General features: G+C 45.8%; 1 protein-coding gene and 2 long non-coding RNA genes across 3 annotated transcripts in view; 2 read left to right on the forward strand and 1 right to left on the reverse strand.

The window, feature by feature from the left end:
• LOC309645409 overlaps positions 1 to 24,238 on the forward strand; it is a 36,132-nt gene extending 11,894 nt beyond the window's left edge. Inside the window, exon 2 of the long non-coding RNA XR_014254877.1 lies at positions 18,496 to 24,238. This is a non-coding gene — a long non-coding RNA (uncharacterized lncRNA). The remainder of the gene's footprint in view (positions 1 to 18,495) is intronic.
• Positions 1 to 25,606, forward strand: part of LOC309645408 — a 191,169-nt gene that overhangs the window by 141,543 nt on the left and 24,020 nt on the right. The window lies entirely within an intron of this gene.
• MMP24 (matrix metallopeptidase 24) overlaps positions 1 to 25,606 on the reverse strand; it is a gene marked incomplete at its 5' end in the record, with an annotated part of 43,336 nt that overhangs the window by 14,554 nt on the left and 3,176 nt on the right. Inside the window, 3 exons of the mRNA XM_082430186.1 lie at positions 4,041 to 4,345; positions 6,023 to 6,139; positions 9,306 to 9,454. Of these exons, the coding sequence (XP_082286312.1) occupies positions 4,041 to 4,345; positions 6,023 to 6,139; positions 9,306 to 9,454 (571 nt within the window). The remainder of the gene's footprint in view (positions 1 to 4,040; positions 4,346 to 6,022; positions 6,140 to 9,305; positions 9,455 to 25,606) is intronic.

A 25,606-nucleotide genomic window follows, 5' to 3' on the forward strand; every position in this document is an offset into this window, starting at 1 on the left:
GAGTCAGGACTTTGCTCTGGAAAACCAAGCATGAACTATCCAGACGCAGTTCATAACCCCAGCAATAGACCGCTAGGAACCGGAACGCAGCCATTGCCCTAGGATGGTTTTTGGAAGAACAGCAAAGGAACCGAGATTGATTGAGCACCTATATATTATCTCGTTTAATTTCCACATAAACCCAGCGAGGGCGTGATGCAGCCTCCTGGGAATTTTTGTTTGTTGGCTTTCTTCTCTATTCTTCTGCCGCTTACTGTGTGAACGTCTTAACCACTCAGAACTTTCCTTTCCTCACCACCCTGCCCAGTCTAGCTCCCAGGATGGGGAGGAATCACTGTAGTAACTGCAGAAGGACTGTCCCCTGTGAAGGGCTGGTCCTCATGACTCTTCCCGTCTTGTCACCTTCCCCAGGGCTGGGCTCCCTCCCCAGCAGAGCTTAGTGAATTCTGCTGACTTCACTGCTTGACCCATTGGAAAGGGATGAGGACACAGGGTGCCTGGGAGACTCCCCGAAATCAGCTTAAAGGTGTGGTGGGCCAGATCGCCCTTCACGCAGACTCCAAAGTGGTGGAGAATCAGAATCCCCTTTACATTCTAGTGGTTCTCCAGGAGAGCCTTTTCAACACACAGGTGGAGGGGATTCTGATTCAGGAGTTTGCGGTTAGGGCTCAGGCAACCTTTTTAAAATAAAGTCCCCCGTGGGAATCTTATAGTGGTTGGGTCAGGCTGACACACCTGAAGCAACCGCTCAACCTTCATGTCACTAAGAGTGGGACGGCCTGTGTCACACGTGCTTCCTAACGTGATGCAACAGGGGGGACCAGCACCAACTGGGAAGCATTGTCTCCATAAAAGTCAATCCAGTCAGGCCTGTAGATCTATTCAGGCTATATGGGGAAGAGAGACATGGTAAAAGTGAACCTAAGTCAGACAGAGAAAGACAAATATCATATGATATTGCTTATATGTGGAATCTAAAAAAAAAGGGTACAAATGAACTTATCTGCAAAACAGACATAGTTATAGATGTAGAAAATAAACTTACGGTTACCATGGGGTAAGGAGGGGCGAGGGATAAATTGGAAGATTGGGATCGACATATACACACTGCTATCTATAAAATAGATAAGTAATTTCTTCAACAAATGCAGGGAGAAAAGAGAAGCAAGGTGACTGCTGTAAATGAAAAGGGACTTAAGAGACGACCTGATACAAGCAAACAACCGTTAAAGACATTTTTGAGGTAATTTGGGAAAATGAACACAAACTGGGTATTGGATTTTAAGAAATTATTGTTAATTTTGTCGGGTTGGTCATGATTTTGTGGTTGTGTTAAAGATAATCTGTTAGAGGTATGTACTAGAGTATTTAGAGGTGAGACCTGAGATTTTCCTTAAAATACATCACCAAAAAATACAGGGGGTCAGGGAGGGTAGATGAAACAGCACTGACGTAATGTTGATAACTGCTGAAGCAGGGTGATGGGTGCCTGGGGGGATTCACATTATCATTCTCCCTACTTGGTAAGTTTAAAATTTTCCGTAATGGAAATTTAGAATAGAGAAGAAAGCTAATAAACAAAAATTCCCGGGAGGCTGCGCTCACGCCCTCGCTGAGTTTATGTGGAAATTAAACGAGATAACATATAGGTGCGCAATCAATCTTGGTTCCTTTCCTCTCCTTCCAAAGGCCGTCCTACGGCAATGGCTGCGTTCCGGTTCCTAGCAGTCTATTGCTGGGGTTATGAACTGCGTCTGGATAGTTCATGCTTGGTTTTCCAGAGCAAAGTCCTGACTCTCGTCCGAAGAAGACATTAGCTATCTTGGAATTTCTATCCGAATTCTTGGTCATTCGTCAGGATGGGGTGGGACAGATGAGAGGGTGCCGGGATGGTGCCCATGCACAGGTCCCAGCTCCTTCCCACACACACCACCAGAAGTTCTCAGGATTTTGAGACTGGTCCAAGGTCTCCACCAGCAAGGAGCAGGTGTGGGAAGTGCACACCCGGAGCTGGGAAGGGCAGGGTAGAGGAGGAATGTCCTTAATAATTCATGTATCTCCATCAGGGCTATGACTGTGATCAGCTAACAGCGCCTGGCACATAACAGTGGCTCAAAAATGTTAGTTCTCCTCTTGTCACACTTTATCAGTTAGCACAGACCACCATTGGTTGACACTGATCCAAGAATAAGAACAAGATAAAGAATAGGTGTTCAGAAAGCCAGGAAACACATCCAAAACATAAGGGAAAGGACTCCTGGGCTGAGGAAATGGAGCTGGATAGGAAAGAGGACCGAAGAAGAGGGTGGGGGACAAAGAGAAATGTAGCAGTTTCATAACCTTGCCTAGGCTGAGCCTTGGCCACATCACCTCCTGAACCACCCTTTGACAGACAGGCCAAGAGAAGTGATCCCGGATCCATGCAATGATATGAAATGCTTTCAAGGAGGCAGTCCCCACCTACAGACAGCAGACACAGCCTCTGAGGAAACGGGCCTTTAAAGTCTGCTCTCAGCCTGAAGCATCACCAAGGAAAAAGAAGGCCTAGTGTTTCCCCAACTTGCCTAAGCTTAAGAGTTGGAATTTCCAGGGGAAGGGCCTGGGAATCCATGTTTATAAAAAGAACCTGGTTGATTCTTATGATCAGGCAAGTTAGGGAAACTCTGGGGATTAAGACAGTGTTTCTCAAGGTAATGGATACCTGCCTCAGAAGCACTTGGGGAATTTATGAGACCATGTGCAGATTCCCAGGCCTGAACCCAGAACCAGAGAATCAGAATAGCAAGAGGTTAGGGGCCTGGAGCCTGGAATCTGAATTCTTAAAAAAGGTTTCTAGGTGATTCTGGTGTGCCCTGCAGTTGGAGAGCCATGGAAACAGCATGGTAGCAAAGAGTATGGGCTCTGGAATCGTCATGTCCGGGTTCGAAAACGTATTTCCCCATTCACCAACTGTGGGACCTTAGTAGGTTACTTACTGTTTCTCTACACCTCAGTTTACCTATCTGTAAAATGGGGATGATAATAACATATACATATTATACAGTATGTGGAAAACACTTGACATGGGCCTTAGAATATTAACATACTAATTCTAATCTATTATAATCTAAAATAGAATTGAATTGAATCCTCTGTCCCTCTTTCCTCCAGAGTCCTACTGCATTTTCTTGGTACTTCTGCTGCGTCCTTCAGTACAGTCTGCCTTGCAACAGTGTGACTTATGTATACGTCTGTCTCCCTGACGCGACTCTGGACTTCCAAAGGGCAGAGACTGTGTCTGTTTTAAATGTTCGAACACGTGCATCATGTTCCATTAGAGTCGGAAGGGACTTCAGAAGTCACCTAATCCAGCCCCTCATCTGACAGATGAGGAGACTGAGGGTGAATGATGCGCCCCTCGTCACATGGCCAGTGGTTGAACTATAGTTTGAGCCCTGGCACTGCTGCCTACCAGCTATGCCATCTGAGCCTCAAACTCTTCATCTTAAAAAAGGGCATAATGATGTACAGTTGCCTACTTACTAAGCAGTTGCCTTGCAAGTAAGTACTGATGAGGAACTCTTGCAACCTGAGGAGTATTGTTACGATTACTGCAGAGAGGATGCTAGAGTAATTACGGGGCCTATTGTTCACTTGTGAGGTTGACATAAGGGAGAAAGTCTGTCATGTTTTCCCACAGCATGGCCTTTGAAGCCCTCATCAGTCAGGCCAGAGCCTATCACTTTCAGCTTTAAGCCTTTTAACCATTTCCTCCAGCCTCTGATCCATTACTTTATCGTCTTATTCATGGCCTAAACTTTCCTCCTAACTCAATCCAATTAGACCATTTACTAAGTGATCTGACCCATCTCCCTGGCCCTGGCCCTGATGGATCAACTGTTGAATATTATCAGAGACCACAGTTCCCACCCTCTTAGGGCCTTAATTCTTGGACAAGAAGCTCTAGAAACCAGAAAACTCAACTGTGGTATCCTCCAAGCTCTTCCTCAGGGCTTCTTTCCCTGACAGCCAAGTAACCCCCTGTCCCCTCATGACCTTACCATCGTGGTTGGCATTTCCTAATGTCCATGGCTCGTCTGAATCAAAGTGAGTGTCTCCACCAATCCCTGGGCCAGGGAAGTAGGCATGAGCCAGGAATCCCCCTTCGCCATCAAACGGGGAGCTGTCGCCATGGAAGCCAGAAGCAAAGAAGATCATGATGTCGGCCTCCTTCCGGTCACTTTTGATTTCATGGTAGGGCACCTCTTCAAAGGTCAGCGGGGTCACCTTCTGCCACACATCGAAAGCCTGGCGAATAGCTTTCCGCGTGTCTAACTCACCCACCTTTGGGGTGTAGTTGTGAATGCTGGTGAGAGAGGGGAGGATTGATAGGGAGGAACAGACCAAGAATCAGAGACCAGCGGAGCTAAACGGAACACCAGAGGCCATGTGGGCCTAGAATTCTGCTGAGGTACCTCAGGGGTTGATGAAGAGGTTGGGTGGGCAGGGCTCTGGGTCCCCACCCCTGCCTTTTACTTAGTGTTTTTATATTTGATCTCTGAAAAAGTTTGTGTTGAATTTGTAGAAAAAAAATTAAGTTGTGCATGGCATTTCCTAAATTTTAAGTTTTTCTCCCAATACATAAAAAGGTACATTTATAAAATTTATAAAAACACTTAAACAGGGACTTCCCTGGTGGTGCAGCGGTTAAGACTCCATGCTTCCAATGCAGGGTGCCCGGGTTTGATCCCTGGTCAGGGAACTAGATCCCACATGTCGCAACTAAGAGTTCACATGCCACAACTAAGGAGTCCGCCTGCCGCAACTAAGGAGCCCGCGAGCCACAGCTAAGACCCAGCACAACCAAATAAATAAATTAAATAAATAAATATTTTTTTAAAAAAAACCACTTAAATAGTGGAGAGTTTAAGTGAAATATCCTGTAAAAAAATCTTTGGCACCAACTACTACTGTTTGTCTACATAGAAGCTGGTATAGGGTGGCATGTGATTGAATCAGTTATAGGTTTGACTATGTAAGGTTACTGTATCCATACTGCATGGTTCTCCACGATGGAGCATCACCACTTCTGGCTGCTCTGCCCCATGAACACCTGGGGCAAAGACTATTCACCCATTCTACAGGTAAGGAAACTGAAGCCCAGAGAGGTTGCATGATAGAAGTTAAGGTTAGAATTGGGTTAGAAGCCACTTCTAACTCTACTCTTCAGGAGGCTCTAAGTCTATCCAGTTACTAACCCAGATTCTTCTTAAGTTTCCTCCTCTTGTCAGATTTCTGAAAAAATCCTGTTCTGGTCTCTACAGCTTGTGAGCAGGAGAGTCCTTAGCTCAACCCAAAGGATCTCTGTCTCAGATCCTACTCCTGAACCCAGGGATCCACCTGAGATGGAATCAGAGACGTGAGAGGTGCCAAACAGGGCCCAGCTGAGCCTGCCCTATGCCTGGCCCTGACCCCACCCCATCTGAATCCTGATGTCTGCATCTGCTGCGATGGGTTCCATCATCCCTGCCCTTGGTCACTGGGCTGACTTGGAGCCTGATCCTGCTTTGCCCAGACAGTCAAGGGATGACAACTGTTGCAATTCAGTTCCCAGCTTTTTATGCTCCTTAAGAAACAACTGGAACTCCGTGCTGGGAATCTCGGCTGAAGTCCATCAATCAGGCTAAGTGGGGAAGGGATCCAGATCAGAGGGAGTGGGGTTTGGCGAGCAGCGGTAGGGAGGACGAGTTCAGCCATGGTTCTTCATCCCAGGTGAAAGGTACCGAACATACCCCACTTTCCGTAACTAAAAACTCTAGGAATCTGAACAGAGCATAACTCATGAGCCCCTAAAGGACCAAATAAACCTGAAGCTGGAGACATAGCATCCTCTGGATGCTACAAGGAGAACAAAGTCATGGGGTCTCAGAGCCTGGCCCTGATCACAGACCCACCTACAGTGTGAGCCTCAGAAACTCAGGCCAGGAAAAATCAGAGTGAGGGTGGAGCCGAAGCCAAGGAGGAGGAGAGGGAGTTGAGGCACCTGTAGGTGATATGCTTCTGCCGCCACTTCTGTCCCGTCAGGGCATAGCGCTTGTTTCTCCGCCTTCGGCTCAAGTGCGGGTGATCAGGGACACCACATCGGGGTTTCTTCATCCACCTGGGCAGAGAGAGGACACACAAACACACCAACACTGTGGTCCCTGGACACTCTAGGAAGGCACTGCAGCTCCCTGGTCCCAGGCTGAATGGCAACGTGCACGCTCAACCTAGACTCTGGGCCCCTGGCTCTGATGGGGTCCCCGAAAGGAACATATAATTTTCACAGTGTTCACTTTCTTTTTTTAAAAAAATAAATTTGATTCTCAAAACAACTCTGTGAGGTAATCAGAAATGATTGATCCCAATTTTACAGACGAGGGAAAAGGTACAGAGATAAATCGAGTAACTTGCAAACTATAGCAAACTGTGAGGCAGGACTGGGACTTCGTTAATTAATGCAATTTGAGAAACAAAATCTGGGGCTTTTCTTTTCTGTGCTTAGCACAAGTTTGGGTTAGAGGAAGTTTGGGTTATGTTTGTTGAATGAATGAAGGAGTGAATAATGTGTGACATTTCCCAAGGTAGGCACTCAAAAATAATACTTTAAAGTGCTAATCTAGCTTCCTTTCACTGACAGTCCCTGGGAAGAGACCCAGGAGGCACCTCCAGGAGGCTGAACTAGACCTGGAAGGGCCCCCAGGGAGGAAACAGGCCCAGAGAGAGGCAGCGATTGCCCAAGGTCACAGAGCTGGAGCCAAAACTAAGGTCTCCAAGTTCTACCCGCAATCACCCTCCGCATAGGGTCTGGGATTAAGTGCGAGCACCTTCCTCCTTCCCAAGCCTCCAAAACAGCGTTCCCCCGCCTTCCTACAAAGAGCTGGGGGCAGAGCGGCAAGTGGGGAATGCCATCTTCCTCCCTCAGATCTTTCCCTCTGCCTCCTTCTCTTGCTGCCACCTGCCACTCTCAGAAGCCTGTCCAACAGGCCTGCGGCTTCTGGAACAGAGCGAAACCCAAGGCCAGGTGGTGCCTCAGCAGACACACCAGTGCTCCTGCCCCGGGATGTGCTGCCATGAGGCCTGCACAAAGCCCTCAAAATAACCTCCGCTTTGAAAGGCGGTCAGGCTCTTTTTGACCAGCTGGCTCGTGAGGCCACGGGGCCAAGGAGTCCACTGTACTCACAGCATCATAGGAGCGGTCAAATGTATTATCTCAGAATTTCACAATCTCACAATCAGAGAATCTGAGGAATAGAAAATGTTCATACAGAATTTTAGTATCATAAAACCCCAGACTTGGACTTCCCTGGTGGCACAGTGGTTAAGAATCTGCCTGCCAATGCAAGGGACACGGATTCGAGCCCTGGTCCGGGGAGATCCCACATGCTGCGGAGCAACTAAGCCTGTGAGCCACAACTACTGAGCCTGCGCTCTAGAGCCTGCAAGCCACAGCTACTGAGCCTGTGTGCCACAACTACCGAAGCCCGCGTGCCTAGACCCCGTGCTCCACAACAAGAGAAGCCACCACAATGAGAAGCCCACACACCGCAACGAAGAGTAGCTCCCGCTCGCCACAACTAGAGAAAGCCCACGCACAGCAACAACGAAGACCCAATGCAGCCAAAAAATAAATTAATTAATTAAAAAAAAAATAGAATCTGCCTTCCAATGCAGGGGACGCGGGTTCGATCCCTGGTCGGGGAACTAAGACCCCACATGTCGCGGGGCAACTAAGCCCACGCACCGCAACTACTGAGCCCACGCACCACAACAAAAAATCCCATATGCCGCAACTAAGACCTGACACAGCCAAAAAACAAAACAAAACAAAACAAAACAAAACAAAACAAAAAAACCCCAGACTCACTAAACTTTAAAAGCTTAGAATAATGGAATCCAGAATTTAAGAGTCAAAAATCCAACACTTCCCCCACCCACCCCCCTGTAAATGAACAAGATGAGGCCCAGAGAGATGCTTATCTCAAGGAGTGACTCACCCAAGGGGTGGATTGATCCTGGATCCACAATTAGCTAGATTTCCTGTTCTCCACCCACTGACTTCCCCACATCCTCCCCCAGCCCCGCTCCTTCTTTCCACCTGAGCTCGGGCTCCTGCCCCTCCCCCACTGCTTGGGAAACTCACTCCAGCTCTTGGTCGTGCCTTCGTAGCAGCTACGGCTTTTCTTAAACAGCTTTAATAACTTTCATGGCTATTCCTTAAAAATATATATAACATACTCAACTCTCTCCCATCTTAAACAAATATTCATCCCTCTCTAGCTCCGACCAGGGATTGAACCCCGGCCACGGCAGTGGTTCCCCAGAATCCTAACCATTAGGCCACCAGGAAACTTCCACTGATCAGCTTCTTGAAAGTTGTCCCTACCTTTGTCATCTCCACTCCTCACCTCCCCTTCTCCCCACCGCAATCTGACTTTCCTGCCATCACTCCACGGAGGTTTCAACGGCCAGCCTCTTTGTTACTAAACTCAGCAGACGCCTTTCAGTCTCCTGTTTGACCACCATGGCAGCCGACCCTGCTGACCATCCCCCTTCACGGCCATGGCATCCCCGCCCTGGGCTTCCTTCACCTCTCAGGCTGCTTCTTCTCGGCTTGTTTTGTGAGTTCCATCCCCAGCACTCTTCTCTCCCTCCTCTTTATCCTCTCCCTGAGTATAAGACCATCCCTGTAGCTTGGCTTCCTTGTCATTACCTCCTAAGTATCTCCCTGAACCTCCGTGTTTCCTTCTGAGTTCTAGACCAGTGTAGCTAGATGATGGTGTCTTTCACTAAATGGGGAGCCTCTGGAGGGCAGGGATCAAAGGACCAAGCCCAGTGCCTGGCACACGCAGGCATTCAGCAAATACGTGATAAATGGGAATAGTGGAATAAGACTTGCCAACTCATTATGATTCTAGAGTTCTCTGTATCAAGTGAGATGTGTACATCTCAGGAATGCCAGAGGGGTGACTCACAGACCCACAAGTTATTAGTGTCAGAGGAGATTTAAGACCATCTATAACCAAACCCCTTATTGTGCTGATAAGGAAACTGAGGCCCAGAAGGGTTAAGAGTCTTGTCCAAGGTCACACAGCAAGTTTACGGCAGAGCACATCCCCAGCTCACATAGGAAAGGGCACCTTGGGGTACTCCCTCCCAGGATGACACTGCAGGGGTAAAAGATAGGAAGGTAGGATGGGCATGGTATACAGACGAGGCCATGACAAATGTGAACCCAAATGTAAGTCTGGAAAGTTCAAAGGCACAATGTCCTATGCAAATCTTACTCGATTGTTGTCTGATCCAACACACCGGTGACTGGGATCCCGTAAAACTGCTGCATAGTGGCGACTGCTGACTGTAAGGCCTTCCCTGAGTGCAACGCAGATGCCCGTGAGTCATAGGGCAGCAGATAGCCGTATGACTTTAACCAGTTCTGAAAGACATGTGAAAAGAAAAGGGTGCATTACGCGAGAGAAGGCTCTGTTCTACCTGGGTAGAGATTTGCCCTTGAAACCAGGGATCGTTTTACCGGAGGGACTTATGGACTCAGCCTCTGATTCCTGCCTCCTTCATTCCCTCCTGCAGACACTGTCAAATTAACCTCCAGAAAGCCCAGCTCTTGTTGGCTGACTCTTCTGCTATAAAACTTTCACTGGATCTCTACTGGCTGCAGAATAAAGATTAAATTGCATTCCAGGCTCTCTAGTACCCTGCCTCTCTACCCTGTCATGGTTTCCACTGACATATGACTAGACATGCAAGAGCACCAGAACAGTTTGTTCTCGGAAGCAGACTGGCCTGATAAAACGCTATGCCACCCAGAAACCCATTGTGTCCAAAGGCAGAGTCTGCTGAAGAATCATGTTGTAGAATATTAATAGGCATGAGATTATCTGCGGTCTTTATTGCTAATCCCTCCAAAAGAGCAAGCCATTATAAATAAATATAAACAAAATAAGCAAAACAATGTATTATTTAATTTAAATATGAGTACACAAATATATGCATAGAAAAAAGCCTAGAAGGGCGCACATAACATAATAATAGTATGGTTATGTAAGAGAATTCTTTGTTTTTAGGGAATACATGCTGAAGTATTTCAGCTTACATAACGGTGCACAATGTCTGCAACTTTTTCTTCAACAGAATCAGGGAAAAAATAGAGAGAAAGAGAGGGAGAGGAGAGAGAGGGAGAAAAAAAAAACAAATGTAGTAAAATGTTAAGAGTTGGGGAATGTGGGTGAAACGTATTCAGGAATTCTTTGTCCTATTCTTGAAAACTTTTCTGGAAGTCTAAAATAATGTCAAAATTGTTTTTGGTGAAAAAAGAATTAATTTGAATATCCTTTGTTATAGTATCTTGGGGGACTTTTTTCTGTGTTTTTCTAAGTTTTATGCATGGAGTCTTTTTTTAAAGAAGGAGAAAAACTTTAAAAGGGCAAGAGAGTCTGAAAGTAGCTTGGATGAAGAAGCTCAAACAAACAATGAATCTGAAGGACAGCAAAGTAAAGATGATTATTATTTCCACCAACAAGCACGAGGGGTGGAAACAAGAAATCAGAAGAAATCACAGCACCAGGAAATATCTGTGGCACCGATTGGAAAGTGGGGAAAATATCCACATATCTATGGAATCCGCAAGCATGTCCTGTAAGGAGCACACCTACACGCTGGTCTCTAAACCACACAGGACCTGCTGCTCATCCTCAGAGGATTATCTTGAACACCAAGTAAGCTAATGAAGCAAAAAGATCTTAGGAAGCTGTATTATGTCCTTCCCATCTATAGTTTTGTTTCTTGTTTCTATATGAACAGTCTTATTGTGGATGCATCTGTTACAAGTCAAATCAAACCATTTTGGGAAGGAGGCAGACCAGAAACTATAAATAAGTTATTATTTATTTCATCCCAGGTGGCTATCACATCTTTACTGCCTTGTGATGAAATCCATCTGACTGAGTAAAAACAAAAGAGTCATGGGACTTCCCTGGTGGCACAGTGGTTAAGGCTCCGTGCTCCCAATGCAGGGGGCCCGGGTTCAATCCCTGGTCTGGGAAATAGATCCCACATGCATGCCACAACTAAGAGTTTGCGTGCCACAACTAAGGAGTCTGCCTGCTGCAGCTAAGGAGCCCATGAGCCGCAACTAAGGAGCCTGCCTGCCACAACTAAGACTCAACCAACCAAATACATAAATAAGTAAATATTTTTAAAAACCCCCAAAACAAAATAGTCAGAATAATAAAGTCTTCAAACATCCACAACAGAGTGACAACCTTACCTCTTTCATGTTTGAGATCCAAAACCTGTTTTTCATTCTAAATTTTGGCACAGGATTTCAATACTTCTTGCACTTTCCCAAACTTTGAATCTCTTTCATGCCTTTGTATGTCTCCCCCATCTGCCTGGCATATTTCTTTTTTTTTTTTTTCTAAAATTGACCATTGTAACCATTTAATTTAGTTTTTAGAAATGCTTTATTTATTTATTTATGGCTGTGTTTGGTCTTCGTTGCTGCACGCAGGCTTTGTCTAGTTGCGGCAAGCGGGGGCTACTCTTCATTGTAGTGCGCGTGCTTCTCATTGCAGTGGCTTCTCTTGTGGAGCATGGGCTCTAGGCACGTGGGCTTCAGTAGTTGTGGCATGTGGGCTCAGTAGTTGTGGCTCTCAGGCTCTAGAGCACGGGCTCAGTAGTTGTGGCGCACAGGCTTAGTTGCTCCGCAGCATGTGGGATCTTCCCGGACCAGGGCTTGAACCCGTGTCCCCTGCATTGGCAGGCGGATTCTTAACCACTGCACCATCAGGGAAGTCCCTATGCCTGGCATATTTCTAAGTTTGGCAAAAATCTTTCATTATTTTAAAGTTCAGTCCATAAATTACTCCCTCTGAAAGACTTGTCTCACTCCCCAGCCTGTTATTTTCTTCCTCTTCTGTGCTCCCTAAATCCCCTATTACAGATGGTATAGCTCTTACAATATTGGGCTCTAATCATTACTTTATGTATTAGACTCTGAGTTCCTCCAGGGAAGGGTCTGTGTTTTACTCATCTCTCTATATCCGGTGCCCAGGAAGTGCCTGACAAAGTAGCTGATCATTGTCTCCATTCAACAAACATTACTGGGTACTGACTACCTGCTAGGCACTGTGCACGGCTCTGGGGATACAACGATGAATAAGGAGCTCACAGACCAACAAGTAAACCCACCATGAAAATACAGCACTAAAAATCAGGTGTGTAGAGGGTTCCATGGGAGAACGAAGGTGGGGTGTCTTATCCACATGGAGGGGTGGAGATGGGGAGCAAGGGGGAACTCAGGGGAGGCTTCCAGGTGGAGCTAAGTCGTGAAGGATACAGCATGTGCAATTGCCTGGAGGTGTTGGGATGCATGGCACATTCTGAGCGGTATTTAAAATGGCTGGAACTTGCGGGAGAGGAGTGTGGTGATGAGTGGAGAGGATTGGAAAGGAGGGGAGTGGGGAGAGATGATTTGCCATTAATTATCTGTTCACAAAGTGGGCAACTTACAGAGAATCACTTGTGACTTGACTGTGGTCTCGGATCAGCCAAAAAGCTCAAGTAAAACATCTGGAAATGGACATGATAGGGCAACTGACAAGTTACCTGTCCATTCATCCAGCTCCAGTTTCTATTCCCAGGTCAGTTATGTCATCAAAGCATTAAGTTCCTGCACCGTATTCCTCAGCCCCTCCCAGCCAGCATGCCACATTCCGTTCTTTCTTTACGGAAACTTCAGTGAAGAATTGTTGGGTTGAATAAACAGGGCAGTATAGTGGGAAAGAGGCACACAGTCCTGAGATGGAATCCCGGCTTCACCACTTGCCAGCTGTGTGACTTTGGACAAACTGAGCTTCAGTTTCCTTCTTTGTAAAATGTAAACAATGACCTTCCTCCACAGAATTGCTGTTAAGATGAAATGATCAAATGTACCTGACATATAAGCACTCAAAAGTGATTCGTTTGTTATCCCTTTGGATGGTGTCTCTGTTACCTTCTGTAAAATCAACGTGGAAAACATGGTCTTTGACTCCTTCCCTGCCTTTTGAAATCTAGTCATCCTGCCCTCCCCCTGGACCAAGAGCCAGTCCTCGTGGGTCTATGGAGGGTAGTGCATCTGTCACAGTCAAGTCTACCTGCTCTCGGGTGACCTATGGGCATGACCGTCTCTCACACAGCACTGGGAACACTGCATGCAGAGAGATGACAGCTGACTTGAATTGCTCTCTTCGCCCTGTCACTCAGCTTTATTGGGACCAAACAAAATCACTTTCTATCAAGCTTTAGCTTGAGGAAAATGGTTTCCCTACAGGAGATTCTGCATGCTTTTTGGTTTCAGAAAATGCACACTGGGTAACCCAGTGGTTTTCCATTTTTGGCCTTTCTGCCAGAAATCTTTCAGTCAAATTTATAGCATAAGTGTTGAACACGGTGATGCCTGGAAGTAGCTATTACTTTTTTCATCTTTCCAACCACCAAGTTATGTTTCATCCTTAAAAATCTTACTTAAAAACATTGCTTCACTCTGTAAACTGCCTCAAACCCTTCCAAAAAGAGGTGTGGTACAAACTAAAATCCAATTCCTCCCTATCTGTGGACTCAGTTAGTTCTCTTAAAATCCAATTAGGATGAATTACAGCATTTGGGAAATGGCTGGGAACTTTCGACAGATAATTCTGACAAACCAGTCAACCGACCGAGTATTTTTTGAGCACCTACCTCCAAGCTAGTATGGAATTTAAGGGTCTTCTTCCCTCCTGCCCTCATTACTAGGTATGGTGGGAGATAGAGAACAGGGAATTTTTGGCATAAACTCTCTTCAGCCTTCTAAAGCTTTGGGGAATTGGAAATAGCTCTTCCTCTGTAAAGGGCAACCTGGTTTACCCAGATCCTTTTTTTGGATACTCAAGCAAGGAGCATCTCAAAGCCAATCGGGATCCATTACGAAGTTCTCAGCAGTGTCAGGAGTTAGGATCTAAGGACTCAGGTCTTAGGCAAGTGTCTAGTTCAGGGCCAAACACTGGAATGGATCAGCCTTCTCTGGGTTCTGCTTCCCTCCCAAGTTCACTGGGAGCTCAGGGGCAGACCCCTAAGAGGGGAAATGGGAGGGGGAGGAGCTGGTCAAATGACAGCTCTAAGCCAGGGAACAGGGCATTGAGACTGGACCTCACCTGTGTGTGAGTGCGTGTGTGTGTGTGTGTGTGTGCGTGTGTTACAGGGTGGGAGGCTAAGGACTATGCATTAGGGACCAGACAGTTCCAACTTCTGCTGTTTAACCCTGTCTCTGCCATTCACCTGCTCTGTGACCCAGGCAATCCTCTGACTTCTCTGAGCAGAAGCTCCTGATGTTGAAGGAAGTCTTCTACACTCCAGTCGTCCCAAGTCCAGAACATTCCCTGCCCTTTCACACTTCCAGGCTGTTCCTGCTGCCAACAGAGCCCATTCTCTTTATGCATGTTAGCAAACTCGTCCTTCAAAGTCTAGCTGAAATGTCACCTCCTTTGGAAAACCTTCCTTAACTCTCCCTGGCAGAGCTAGGGGGCACCCTCTTTACTCCTGCAGTGCTTACTTCTCTAAACGTTGCTCTAAACGTAACTACCACGGTGTATCACACCTGTTGGTTGATATGTTTTCCCCACTAGATTGAGTTCCCAAGGAGCAGAGACTGTCATATTTATTTTTATATCTGCTACAGTACTTAGCACAGTGCCTGGCATAATAAATAATCACTGAATGAATGAGTGAGTGAAGGAAGGAATGAATGAGTGAACAAACAGTTGGTCTAGGAGGTACTGTCTGGGTACCAACGAAGGGATTTCATCTTGGGAAGGTTTAATGAGTAATACACATGAAAGCACCAAACACAATCCTTGGTATCTATTAGGGACTGAAAAAACCGTTTGCTGAAATTCAGTCTTTTGTGGTTTGACTTCTTTGCCTGATGAGGCAAGAGGCTCCATTGTCCCATTTGAAAAAAGATAAAATCCACTAAAGGAAAAAAAAAAAAGCCCCATTCAGTTTTAAACAGAATGACCTACCTTTCATCTTTTTACACCTGGATCCATTAATCAATCACCAGCCGTGTGAGAATTCTAACCTTTACAGCTCAGTTAACCAACTCTAAGATGTCTGTCACCCTTTAAGTGCTGAAAAAGGTGTAAACCCAGAGGAAAGTGAGAAAGATCTCAGAGTGCGAGCAGGGACCAAAATAGCTGGGCTGAACCGAAGATGGAGAGATTACCAACAACACCGCGTGATTGGTCCGCTGGCCAGAAGGCGGGATTTTGATTCCCGAGAAGCCGAAGCTGAGACGTTTAGCTGCAGTGGCAGGCAAAGGAGAGAGCGGAGAATAACAAGGAGAAAAAAAGTGGCCCGAAGAGGGAAGAGAGCGGCAGACAGCAGAGGCGGTGGTGAGATTAGAAGTGTCAATGGAGGCGGCAAGTAGCAGATCAACTGGTGTGCTGCCGTTTGCTCTTGGAAAACAGAGATGGCCATGGGGGAGGAGAGAGATGGATCGGTCAAAACAGCGTCTCCTGGGGGTGTTCAGGAGCATTGCATCTGGTTGGGTGTGAGCCCAAACGAGACTGTACAGGCCTGGAGAAGGAGCAGGGGAATGATTAGGATCTGGTGTTTGGTCAGGAATCCAGTGGGTCTGAAGGTAACGTCAGAAAGGCCAGAGGCGAAGTCTACAAAGAAGGGACAGGCAGGAAGGTGTTAAATTTGGAAGCATGGGCTGGAATGAGAAAGAAAGAATCAAAGATCTTGATCAAAGAGTTTGGGCAGCTGAGGTCATAATCTAGGGTGACAATGTGAGTAACAGGAACAAGGCATCGACCTCAACATGCATGGGAAGTCCAAGTCCAGTTCTAGAGGGACAGCGACAAGCTAGAGCATGACTAAGGGAGAGTGGCCAGGAGAGTGAGGGAGTCATTCGTAGGAACCATAGCCCACGAGGAAAGATGAGGGATGTTTAGGCTGGAGAAGGGAGGACTGCAGGGGACATGACTGTCTTCAAAAAGCCAAATGGCTATGGATGAAGATTTATTCTGGTTGGCAGACGGCCAAGCTAAGACCAGCACAGGAGATCACAGGACATAGATCTTGACTCACTCAAATAAACAACTTTTTAACAGAGATGTTCTAATTATAGTAACAAGGATATAGCTACTATTATTAGAACTCCTACTACATACCTGGCACTGTGCCAGGCAGTCTAGACTACAACGACCCCACAAGGTAGGAATTATGATCCCCAATTTGCAGATGAAGAAACTGAGGTTCAGAGAGGTTAAATAATCATCCAGAGCCACAAAGCTAATAAGTAGCAGGATTCAAACCCAGTTGTCTCTGAAACCAGGCATTTCACACTGTCAGACCACTGGACAGGCATCCCTTTCCCCTCGCAGGACTTTCTATAGCTCACACTCCTTTCTGTACCTTATCTCAGATCACTGTGAGCTCAATACCCTTCTGCTGTGATTCCTACGCCAGGCTTCAGCACCGCCCCCCACCCAGTTATCAAACCAGAAACTTCATATGACACATGTCTCCCCGCTCTCCTTTATCCACATTGTCTTTTACCAAAGAACTATTGGCTCTACCTCCTAAACATCGAATCTGTTTCTGTCTGTTCATTCAATAAGTATTTATTGAGGACCTACTACGATGTCCAGGCACTGTGGGCTAGGCTCTGGGATAGAACATCGAACAAAAACACTCTCCTTACTTTCTAGCTACAGTCTAGTGGATGAACCATGTTGCAATAAGTGCTATGAAAATAAAGTAGGGTAAGGAGATGGAGAGTGATGGGACTTTTGTATTGAGAATGGTCGGGGGACGTCTCTGAGGAAGTCACATCTGAGCAAGAGACCTGAAGGAGGCGAGGGAGTTCCAGGAAGAGGGAACAGAAAGTGTGAATACCCTGAGGCAGCTTCAAAGTCTTCCCATCAAGAGCTTTTGAGGGAGGGGGAAACGGGAGGTATTAGTCAAAGGGTACAAAATTTCAGTTACATGAGATTAATAAGTCCCGAAGAGCTACTGTACAGCATAGTGCCCAGAGTCAACAATACTGTATTATACACTTAAAACATTTGCTAAAAGGGCAGACCTTAAGTTCTTAGCACAAGGTGACGATGATGGTGGTGGTGATAATGATGATGATGGTAGAAATAAAGAGGGCAGGAGGAAACTTTTGGAGGGGATGGATTTGTTTATGGCATAGATTGTGGTGATGGTTTCACAGGTGTATACTTAGCTCCAAACTCATTAAGTTGTATGCAGTAAATATGTGAAGCTTTTTGTATGTCAATTATACCTCAATAAAGTGGTTTTAAAAAAACCAAGAGGCTTCATGATATGGTCCCTGACTACCTTTGCAGCCTCTTTTACCACTCCCCACCTAGCACTCTGTGTTCTAGTGTGTTCTAATTCTTCCAGACCCTGACATACATAGTTCCTTCTGTCTAGATCACGCTCCTCTCTCTTTCTCTGGGGAAGCCTTCCTTGACCCCTTAACTCAGGAGTTCCTTCTACATCCCTGGTCAGTACCCATCCTTCTCCTTATCACAATTCTTATCACACAGTGTTGCAAAGGAATTGCTTGTCTCCTCTCCTTGACTACACAATGCCGAGGGCGGGGCCCATAGTCTTGTCTTCTTCACTGTTGTATCCCCACACCTAGCACAGGGCCAGCATAGATACCTCTTTATTGAATAAAACAAGTTGAAGTGCTCAGGGAGAGGATGAGTGATTGCTGGTCAAAATTTGTTATAGAACAGAGTTTCTTAACCCCGGCACTACTGGTATTTTGGGCCAGATAATTCTGTTGTAGGAGGGCTGTCTGGTGCATCGTAGGACATTTAGCAGCAACCCTGGCTTCTACAACAAGATGCCAACAGCACCACCCCCTCAGCTGTGACAACCAGAAATGTCTCCATTGGCCAAAGAGTTCCCTCGACGGTGGGCAAAATTGTCCCATGTTGAGAACCACTATTATAAAGGGATTCCCATATAGGGTTGCCTTGAATATTCTCTAAGGGTCCTTTCAACCCTAAATTCTGCACTAGGCATTTAGGGAAAGCACTAGGCGTTCAGTCAATAGCCTCCTAGGATGGGGCTCAGAAGGAGAGCTGGTTTCCTTATCTGAGCAGGTGGACATGAATGGTAGTGAGGTGTGGAGAGCGGTGAGGAGCGAGGCAGCTTGACAGGACATTTAGGGTATGGTTAAGAGTACACGCTCTGGAGACACACTGTGCTGGGCTCAAATCCTAACTCTCCCATTTACTTGTTACAAAACCTCAGCAAATTATTCAGCCTCGCTACTGTTCACATCAAGCTCCATCTGCATAATGTCCTTAGCATGTGCCCCATGGAGTGGTTGTAAAGATTAAATAACATAATACGTGGTATTGAGTGCTCAGTAAAAGATAGCAACAATAATGGCTGTTATTTTCCTGACAGGTGACAAACAACTCTAAAGCCCTCACTGCACTGCAGCCCCAAACACTGAGGCTGTGTTTCTCACTGGGCAGTCCTTGTGCATCATGGGCTGTCAGCGTCACATCGTCCAATGAACTTGTTATAAGTACGTATTCCCAAACGTGAATTTAGACCTACAAAATCAGACCCTCTGAGGCTGGGAACTGGGAATCTGCGTTTTTAAAAAGAGAGCACCTAAAGTGATTCTGTTGCCTACTAAAGTTTGAGAACCGCAGTAAGGACGGCTGGGGGTGATGACCCTGTGCCATGAAGAATGGGCATGTTACGTTCAGTACCACCTCTGATTTGCTAGGACAGGAAGCATGTTGCCATTTAGGAAAGCCTTCTATTAAAGTTGGCTCAAGATCCAGCCCCTGCCCTCTGTGCCTCGGCTCTGCTCTCATCCCTGGGTCCTTCACCCGCCTGTCTCCTCGGCCAGCCCTTACAAGTGGGTTTTGGCCTCAGTTTCCCTGGCTGGCACTCAGGTCCTAAACTGAGATTGTAAGGACGCTAATCTGCTTCTCAGGACCTCAGGTCCCCTGCCTGGTTCTCAGTGTCCTCCAGAGAGTGAGACTCTAGTCCCTACACACCCGGGAGCTGAGTGAGGTTGTATCTGAAAAGACAGGTCACTTGGGACCAAGATGCCACCACATGCCAAATATTACTTAACTCTGCTCCCTCCAGCTGAGTGTCCTTGGGCAAATGACCTAACTTCTTTAAGCCATCATTTTTATTCATCCGTTACATAGAGGATATTAAAAGAAGGTTTGTTAGGAGGATTCAGTAAGATGATGATTCAGTAAGATTCAGTAATAGCTAAAATCATGGCCCTTCAAAGATGTCCACATCCTCATTCCCAAAACCTGCTATGCTGCCTTACATGGCAAAGGAGACTTTACAGGTATGATTAAGTTAAGTATCTTCAGGTGGGGAGATTAGCCTGGCTCATCCAGGTGGGCTCAGTGTAATCACAACGGTCCTTATAAGAGGGAGGCAGGACATCAGAGTCAGAGATGGAGACGTCAAGACAGAAGCAGATGTCATGCCATTGTCGAAAGGGGACCACAAGCCAAGGAATGCGGGTGGCTTCTAGAAGCTGGAAAAGGCAAGGTACGAATTCTCCCCTGCAGCCTCAAGAAATAATGCAGCCCTGCTGACACCTTGATTTTAGTCCCTTTAGTCCCATTTCAAGCTTCAGACTGTAAGATAATATTAAATAAGAACTAATAAATTTCAGAACTGTAAGAAAATAAATTTGTATTGTTATAGGCCCCAAAGCTTGTGGTAATTTGTTTCAGTAGCAGTAAGAAGCTAATAGATGAATGTAAAGCATTTAGCAGATCCTGGCACATAGTAAGCGTTCTCACAATGTTATTGTCTGTATTTTTCTCCCACACTCTTCAGCAGTACGTGGACCACCACCTTTGGTCATTACTGCTGGACCGAATCACTGTGTCCTTTGGTGACTCCTCAGAGACCAGCCTTATCACTGTGGCAGTTCCCTCCAACTCCCGTGCCACCAAAACCCACTTCCTCCTCCACCCACAGAACTCAGGTCCCAGCCTTGCCGCTGAACCCACCTGAGTTATAACTAATTTTTTAAAACTTCAAACGTGAAGGCCTAACCATGGAGGTATCTAGAAAATGCACTCATCAACGAATACTTAGGGATCATCTGATTTAACACGCTTAATTTGCAGAAGAGAAAAATAAAACTCAGGGAGAAATGACTTATCCAAAGTCACAGAGCAAGTTGGTGGAGGAGCTGAAAATGGAGGCTAGTGTCCCTGCCTCCCAGGGAGGGTTCTCTCTGCCATGCTACACCCTCCACGCTAGCTCTGGTTTGCCTCCAAAGGCTGTGTCTTTTTAAAATTTTCTTCTTTTCCCACTCACAGCCAGTCTAAAAAGGGCCCTCAGGATCGCCCACAAAGCCCAACTTAGCTTCTTGACAAACACCTTAATGGCACGGCATTGCCTCTTGGCTGCCACCATCTCTCGAGTGGGTGGAAAGTGCACCAGCGGGAATTCCCTGGCGCTCTGCACAGTGTCCTTGGCCCACTCCCAGGAGGCCACCACAAGCCAGACAATCACCATGCCCAGGGAGGTGGCACATTTGGGGTTTTGGATCAGCCAGACACTGGGATGTCTGAGTTTCCCAATTCTGGGGAGGCTTCCTCCTAAGGCCAGGAGGGTAGCCACGTGCATATTCACTCTCTGAGAAGCAAGGCGCCTTAGTCTTCCTTGCCCTTTCCAGTGCCTTCCTGCAAATCTGCCATCATCTTCTGTCCGATGGGGCTTAACTTATTGATGAGTTTAGAAAAGGGAAGAAGGAAGACAAAGACCGTGGTCAGGCCTTAGTTTCTCAACTGAAATAGGCAGATAGCTGAAGTAGATAACCTCTAAGTAATTATATAAAGTTCTATTACTTTAGCTTAATTGGATTGAGTGTGGAGCTGATCCTCACGGCCAGTCTTAAAGTCTAAGCTCCTCAGCGTGGCACTCAGGAAGCCTCACAGTCTGATGCCAATGCACCTGTTTAGCCTTACCCTCTGACTTGTATGCCCCACCCTTCTATTCCCTACCCCAAGTGCCCCCTCCTCTAGCTACTGATCTACTTGTGTTGCCTGAACACATCCTGCAAGTTCCTTCCTCTCTGCCTTTTTTCATTCCCTCTCCCTAGAAGGCTTTTCCCACGTGGATACTGGCCTCTCCCGGATGAACTAATAGATAAATTTCCTTAGAAATGCAACTTGAATGTCACCTCACCTGGGAGGACTATCCAAGGTTAAATGGACTTCCTCTGTGCTCCCATATGCACCCCTTACTTACAGCATCTTTCATAGTACATTATCAATAGTGGTTTCCATGCCTGTCACTCCTACTGAACTCTTCCTCTTGGAGCTTACAGCCTGGAGGGGGAGGGAAAGACGAAATGTTTCATTCCAACGGTGATAAGTGAAGGAAAAGGAGAAGGTGCTGGGAAAGAAAGTGTGTGACAGGAGCTCTAGGCTGTGACGTCAGGGATGGCCTCCCAGAGGATGTGACATCTCAGCTGAGACCTGTGTATGAGCAGAAGAGGTGAAGGTGAAGGTCAAATAATGAGTGCCCCAGGAAAAGGAGAGCTTATTGAATTCCTGAGATGGGAAGGAGCCTACCTATTAGGAAAAGAGAAAGAAGGCCAGGGCAGCTGGAGATGACTGAGAAGCTGGTATAAAAGGGAGCAGAGAGGTGGGGAGGACTCGGTGATGCAGGGGCTCAGAGGCCTGATTAAGCAGCCTGAGGGGGTGCTGGGTACAAGGGGCTTACGGCACTATTTGTTCTACTTTCGTGTGTGTTTTTGAAATTTTTCCATAATAAAAATTGAGAAGTGGCCACAGTATTGTAATATTAGTTTAGCCTTTACCTTGAAAGCCATTTTAAGCAAGGGGAGAGTGGGAGTCACATACCAGATTTTTTTGTTTAAAAATTTAAAAAAATTAAATATTATAAGCATTCAGAAAGGCATAAAAATAATTTTTAAAAAACCCTTGGATAATCACCAACCGGCTTTGTTAAATCTTGGCTTTTGCCATATTTGCTTCAGATATAACTGGCCCCTGCGTAGATTTATTTATTTAAATTTATTTATTTATTTATTTTTTACTGGAGTAAAATTGCCTTACAATGTTGTGTTAGTTTCTGCCACACAGTGAAGTGAATCAGCCATACGCATACACACGTCCCCTCCCTCTTGGACCTCCCTCCCACGCCCCCCCATCCCACCCATCTAGGTCGTCACAGAGCACCTAGATTTATTTTTAAAAGGTCACTCTGGCTGCCGTGGGAAGAAGGATTAGAGGCAGGCAAGAGAGGCGGATCAGGTGGGAAGTTTCTGGAATCCAGGTGAGACAGGATGGAAGTTTAAAGTAGAGGCAACAGTGGTGGAGAGAAGCGGCCACAGGGAAGATCTGTTCAGGAGGTGGAAGTGCTGGGCTGGTGGTTGATTCTACTGAGGCAGGTGAGAGGAAGACCAGCTGAAGGAGGGCTCTTTCTGGCCCAGTGCTTTTGGGGCACAGAGAATGGTGTGCATGTGAGTGTTTGTGGTACAGAAGTGAGTTTTGAAATTATTATTGCTGGGACTTCCCTGGTGGTCCAGTGGGTAAGACTCTGCGTTCCCAGTGCAGGGGGCCCAGGTTCCATCCCTTGTTGGGGAATTAGGTCCTGCATGCATGCCACAACTGAGAGTCTGCGTGCTGCAACAAACATCCCACGTGCCACAACTAAAGATCCCACGTGCTGCAACTAAGACCCGGTGTAGCAAAAAAAATAAATAAAATTTAAAAATTATTGCTAACAGAGTTGTTAATAACTATGCCTTGCTTTTCTCTACCTACTTTGTTATAACAACGTGTCTGATTTTTGAGAAAATATTATCTTTTATAAATGTGGCTTTGCTGTTATCCTATAGATCATCAAAGCCTAGTTCCAAGTTGCCCTTTAAAATGAATGCATGGAGTAATGATGAAGAAAAATCAGGGAAGGACTTGAAGGAAATTGATCCTGAGGGCCAGTGAAACCAAATGATTTGTTCCAGAATTGCTCAGCTGGGGAGGGCCAGAGCTGGGGTGCACAAATTTTATCCACACACTAGAACAGGTATACAGACCTGAGTTGTGCGAAGAAAGCTAAAAGCGCCCGGGGCAGCAGCCAGCTCCCAGGACAACTCAGAACAGGCCTCAGTGCCTCCATCCCCTCAACACGGCTCTAAGAATCTGAGCAGGTCACTTCTCTGCTCAGAAACCTTTCATGACTCCTCTCAGTCTTTGGACAAAAGACAATTTCACAGTCTGCTCTCAGCCTCCCTTTCCAGCCTCTTCTCAAACACTCTTACTGGAAATAGCAATAACTCAAGGCCTCAGGCACATCAAATCCTCTACCATTTCCTAAATACGCCCTGCACATGTGTGGATCCTTGGTTCATGTTTTCCTTCTCTTTGGACTGCCCCACTCAACGTTCTTTGTCCGTTTCCTCCCTCAAAGGTTCATCTTCGATACCAACCTTCTTCCTAGAACATTCCCTAACTTCCCCAACCCCATCTCCTCCCCCTTTGGTGCTTCCCCAGACCTTTAAACCTCTAGCATACATTGATTTTTCTTCAAAAAAGGTACGGACTTTTGCGTGCCAAGCACTATGAAAGAAGTTGGTGGGGGACACAGATAATACAATCGATTTTAAAATATTTATCAAGTATCTAGAATGTGCCAGGCACTGTGCTAGGTCCTGAGGAGTCATTGGCTGCAGTCTATTAAGAATTGCTTCCTCTGATTTTGAGTCTAAACTATACCATATCATAAGGCTAGGTTTAATCTCTAAGATTAATCTCTCTGGTACAATTATAATTTACATTTATTTGCTCTAAAACTACCTCTTTCAACGACTGGAGTGGGATATACCTGAAAGTGGAGGAGATTAGCTAAAAGGCTATTATAATAATCCAGAATAGGACAGTTTCGTATATAAGGAAAACCTCAGATCTAGGACAGAGAACCTAGCTTCTGGTCCTTGCTTTACTGTTTGTTAGCTCCATATGGGTCTCTGGACAATGCATGGACAAGCCACATCATCTCTCTGAGTCTCCGTTTCCTCCTCTATTAAAATGAGGTCAATATCTTCCTAGTCCACCTCATGGTGTTGTTGCCAGGATCAAGTGGGGCCAGGCACATAAAAGCATCTGGAAAATGCAAAGTGCTTTACAGATATGAGGCTATTAATGTGATAGGAAAAACCATAGTAGTAATAAGAGAAAATGATTTAAAAATGCAGCAGAGTAGACTCAGGTTAGGTAAAAGGAAGAACTTCCTAACAGTGAGAATTTTTTTTCAGACAAGAATGAAGATATATTGGAGGCCATGATCACATTGAAATACATTTTTGGCTTGGGAGTCTGTTAGTGCTTCCTACTAGGCCTACCCCACCCCTAAACTCATTTAGGGCTCTAACTTTCCTTGACTACAGGTGCAAACTGAGGAACTTTCGCCATCTGCCCAGAGCAGACCCCTCAAAACCAGTCTACAGAGCAGGAATCCATTAAGCCCTGGGTCCTGGAGTCACACTCTGTCACTCATGTGGCCTGTGCTGATTGGCTTGTCTCTTTCTGCCTATACTGACCTTCCTCAGAATCAAATTGGAAGTTAGGAGGGCCAAAAATCTATGTATGGGGCATTCTACTCAGCTAATAATAAGAGAAAGAGATGCTTTAAATAAACCAAACACAGGAAGCCAATTAGAGAATCAGTGGGACCCCTCAATGTGCAAAATACAAAAGAAAGACTCAAGAAAGCAAAGGAGAAAACAGATTGAACGAATTTTTTTTTGGCTTTGTCTTTTGGTAATAAAAGTTCAGAAATATGAAATCAAAGCCAAAGATAGTGAAAACGCTTTCAACTAAGAAGTCAGGAAACCAGGGAAAAGTTCTAGTTCTGAATCACCTACTATCAGGCTTAGTGACCTTGGGCAACTCACTTATGGCAATTTACAAAGTATCTGTTAAGTATCTGTTAAGTGTGCTTACTTAGGGATCTCTAAGGTCATGGCCACCTCTCAATTCCTCTCTATTGTATATCACTACCATTTGATGACAGCCTACCTAAAGAGTTATGAAAGTACTCAAGGGTGTCATTGTGGAACCAGTGACAAGCGGAATAGCCTCTATTTTCATTAAAGGAAGTACAGGTAGGCAATGAGTTTTATTCCTAAGAAGGGTTTTAGAAGGCACCTTGAGACCACATGCCCATGAGTGTCTATTTCAGATGCATGTAACTTTTTGGCCTAAAGGATGAACAGAAGAATCATTGGATGCTTTCTGAGTAATTAACAATGAGCATTGAGAGTTGAGGATTGTGCTGGATCTAAAAACATAAAGCACTTTGGTTGGGGAAGGCCCTGCCTAAGAACCACAACCCTTTTCCCAAAAATAATGTTTAAGTATTAAAATAAAAAATTAAATGACAAACTGGCTGGAGCTGCCTCAAAGTGCTCCTCTGAGAAGAGAGAAATAAATGCCTAGAGAAGTCAGGGAGTTTCCTAGAGAGGCAGGGCTTGAGCTGGAACTTT

This window comes from Balaenoptera physalus, assembly GCF_965194825.1.
Source record: "Balaenoptera physalus genome assembly, chromosome: 16".
In the NCBI taxonomy this organism is placed as follows: domain Eukaryota; kingdom Metazoa; phylum Chordata; class Mammalia; order Artiodactyla; family Balaenopteridae; genus Balaenoptera; species Balaenoptera physalus.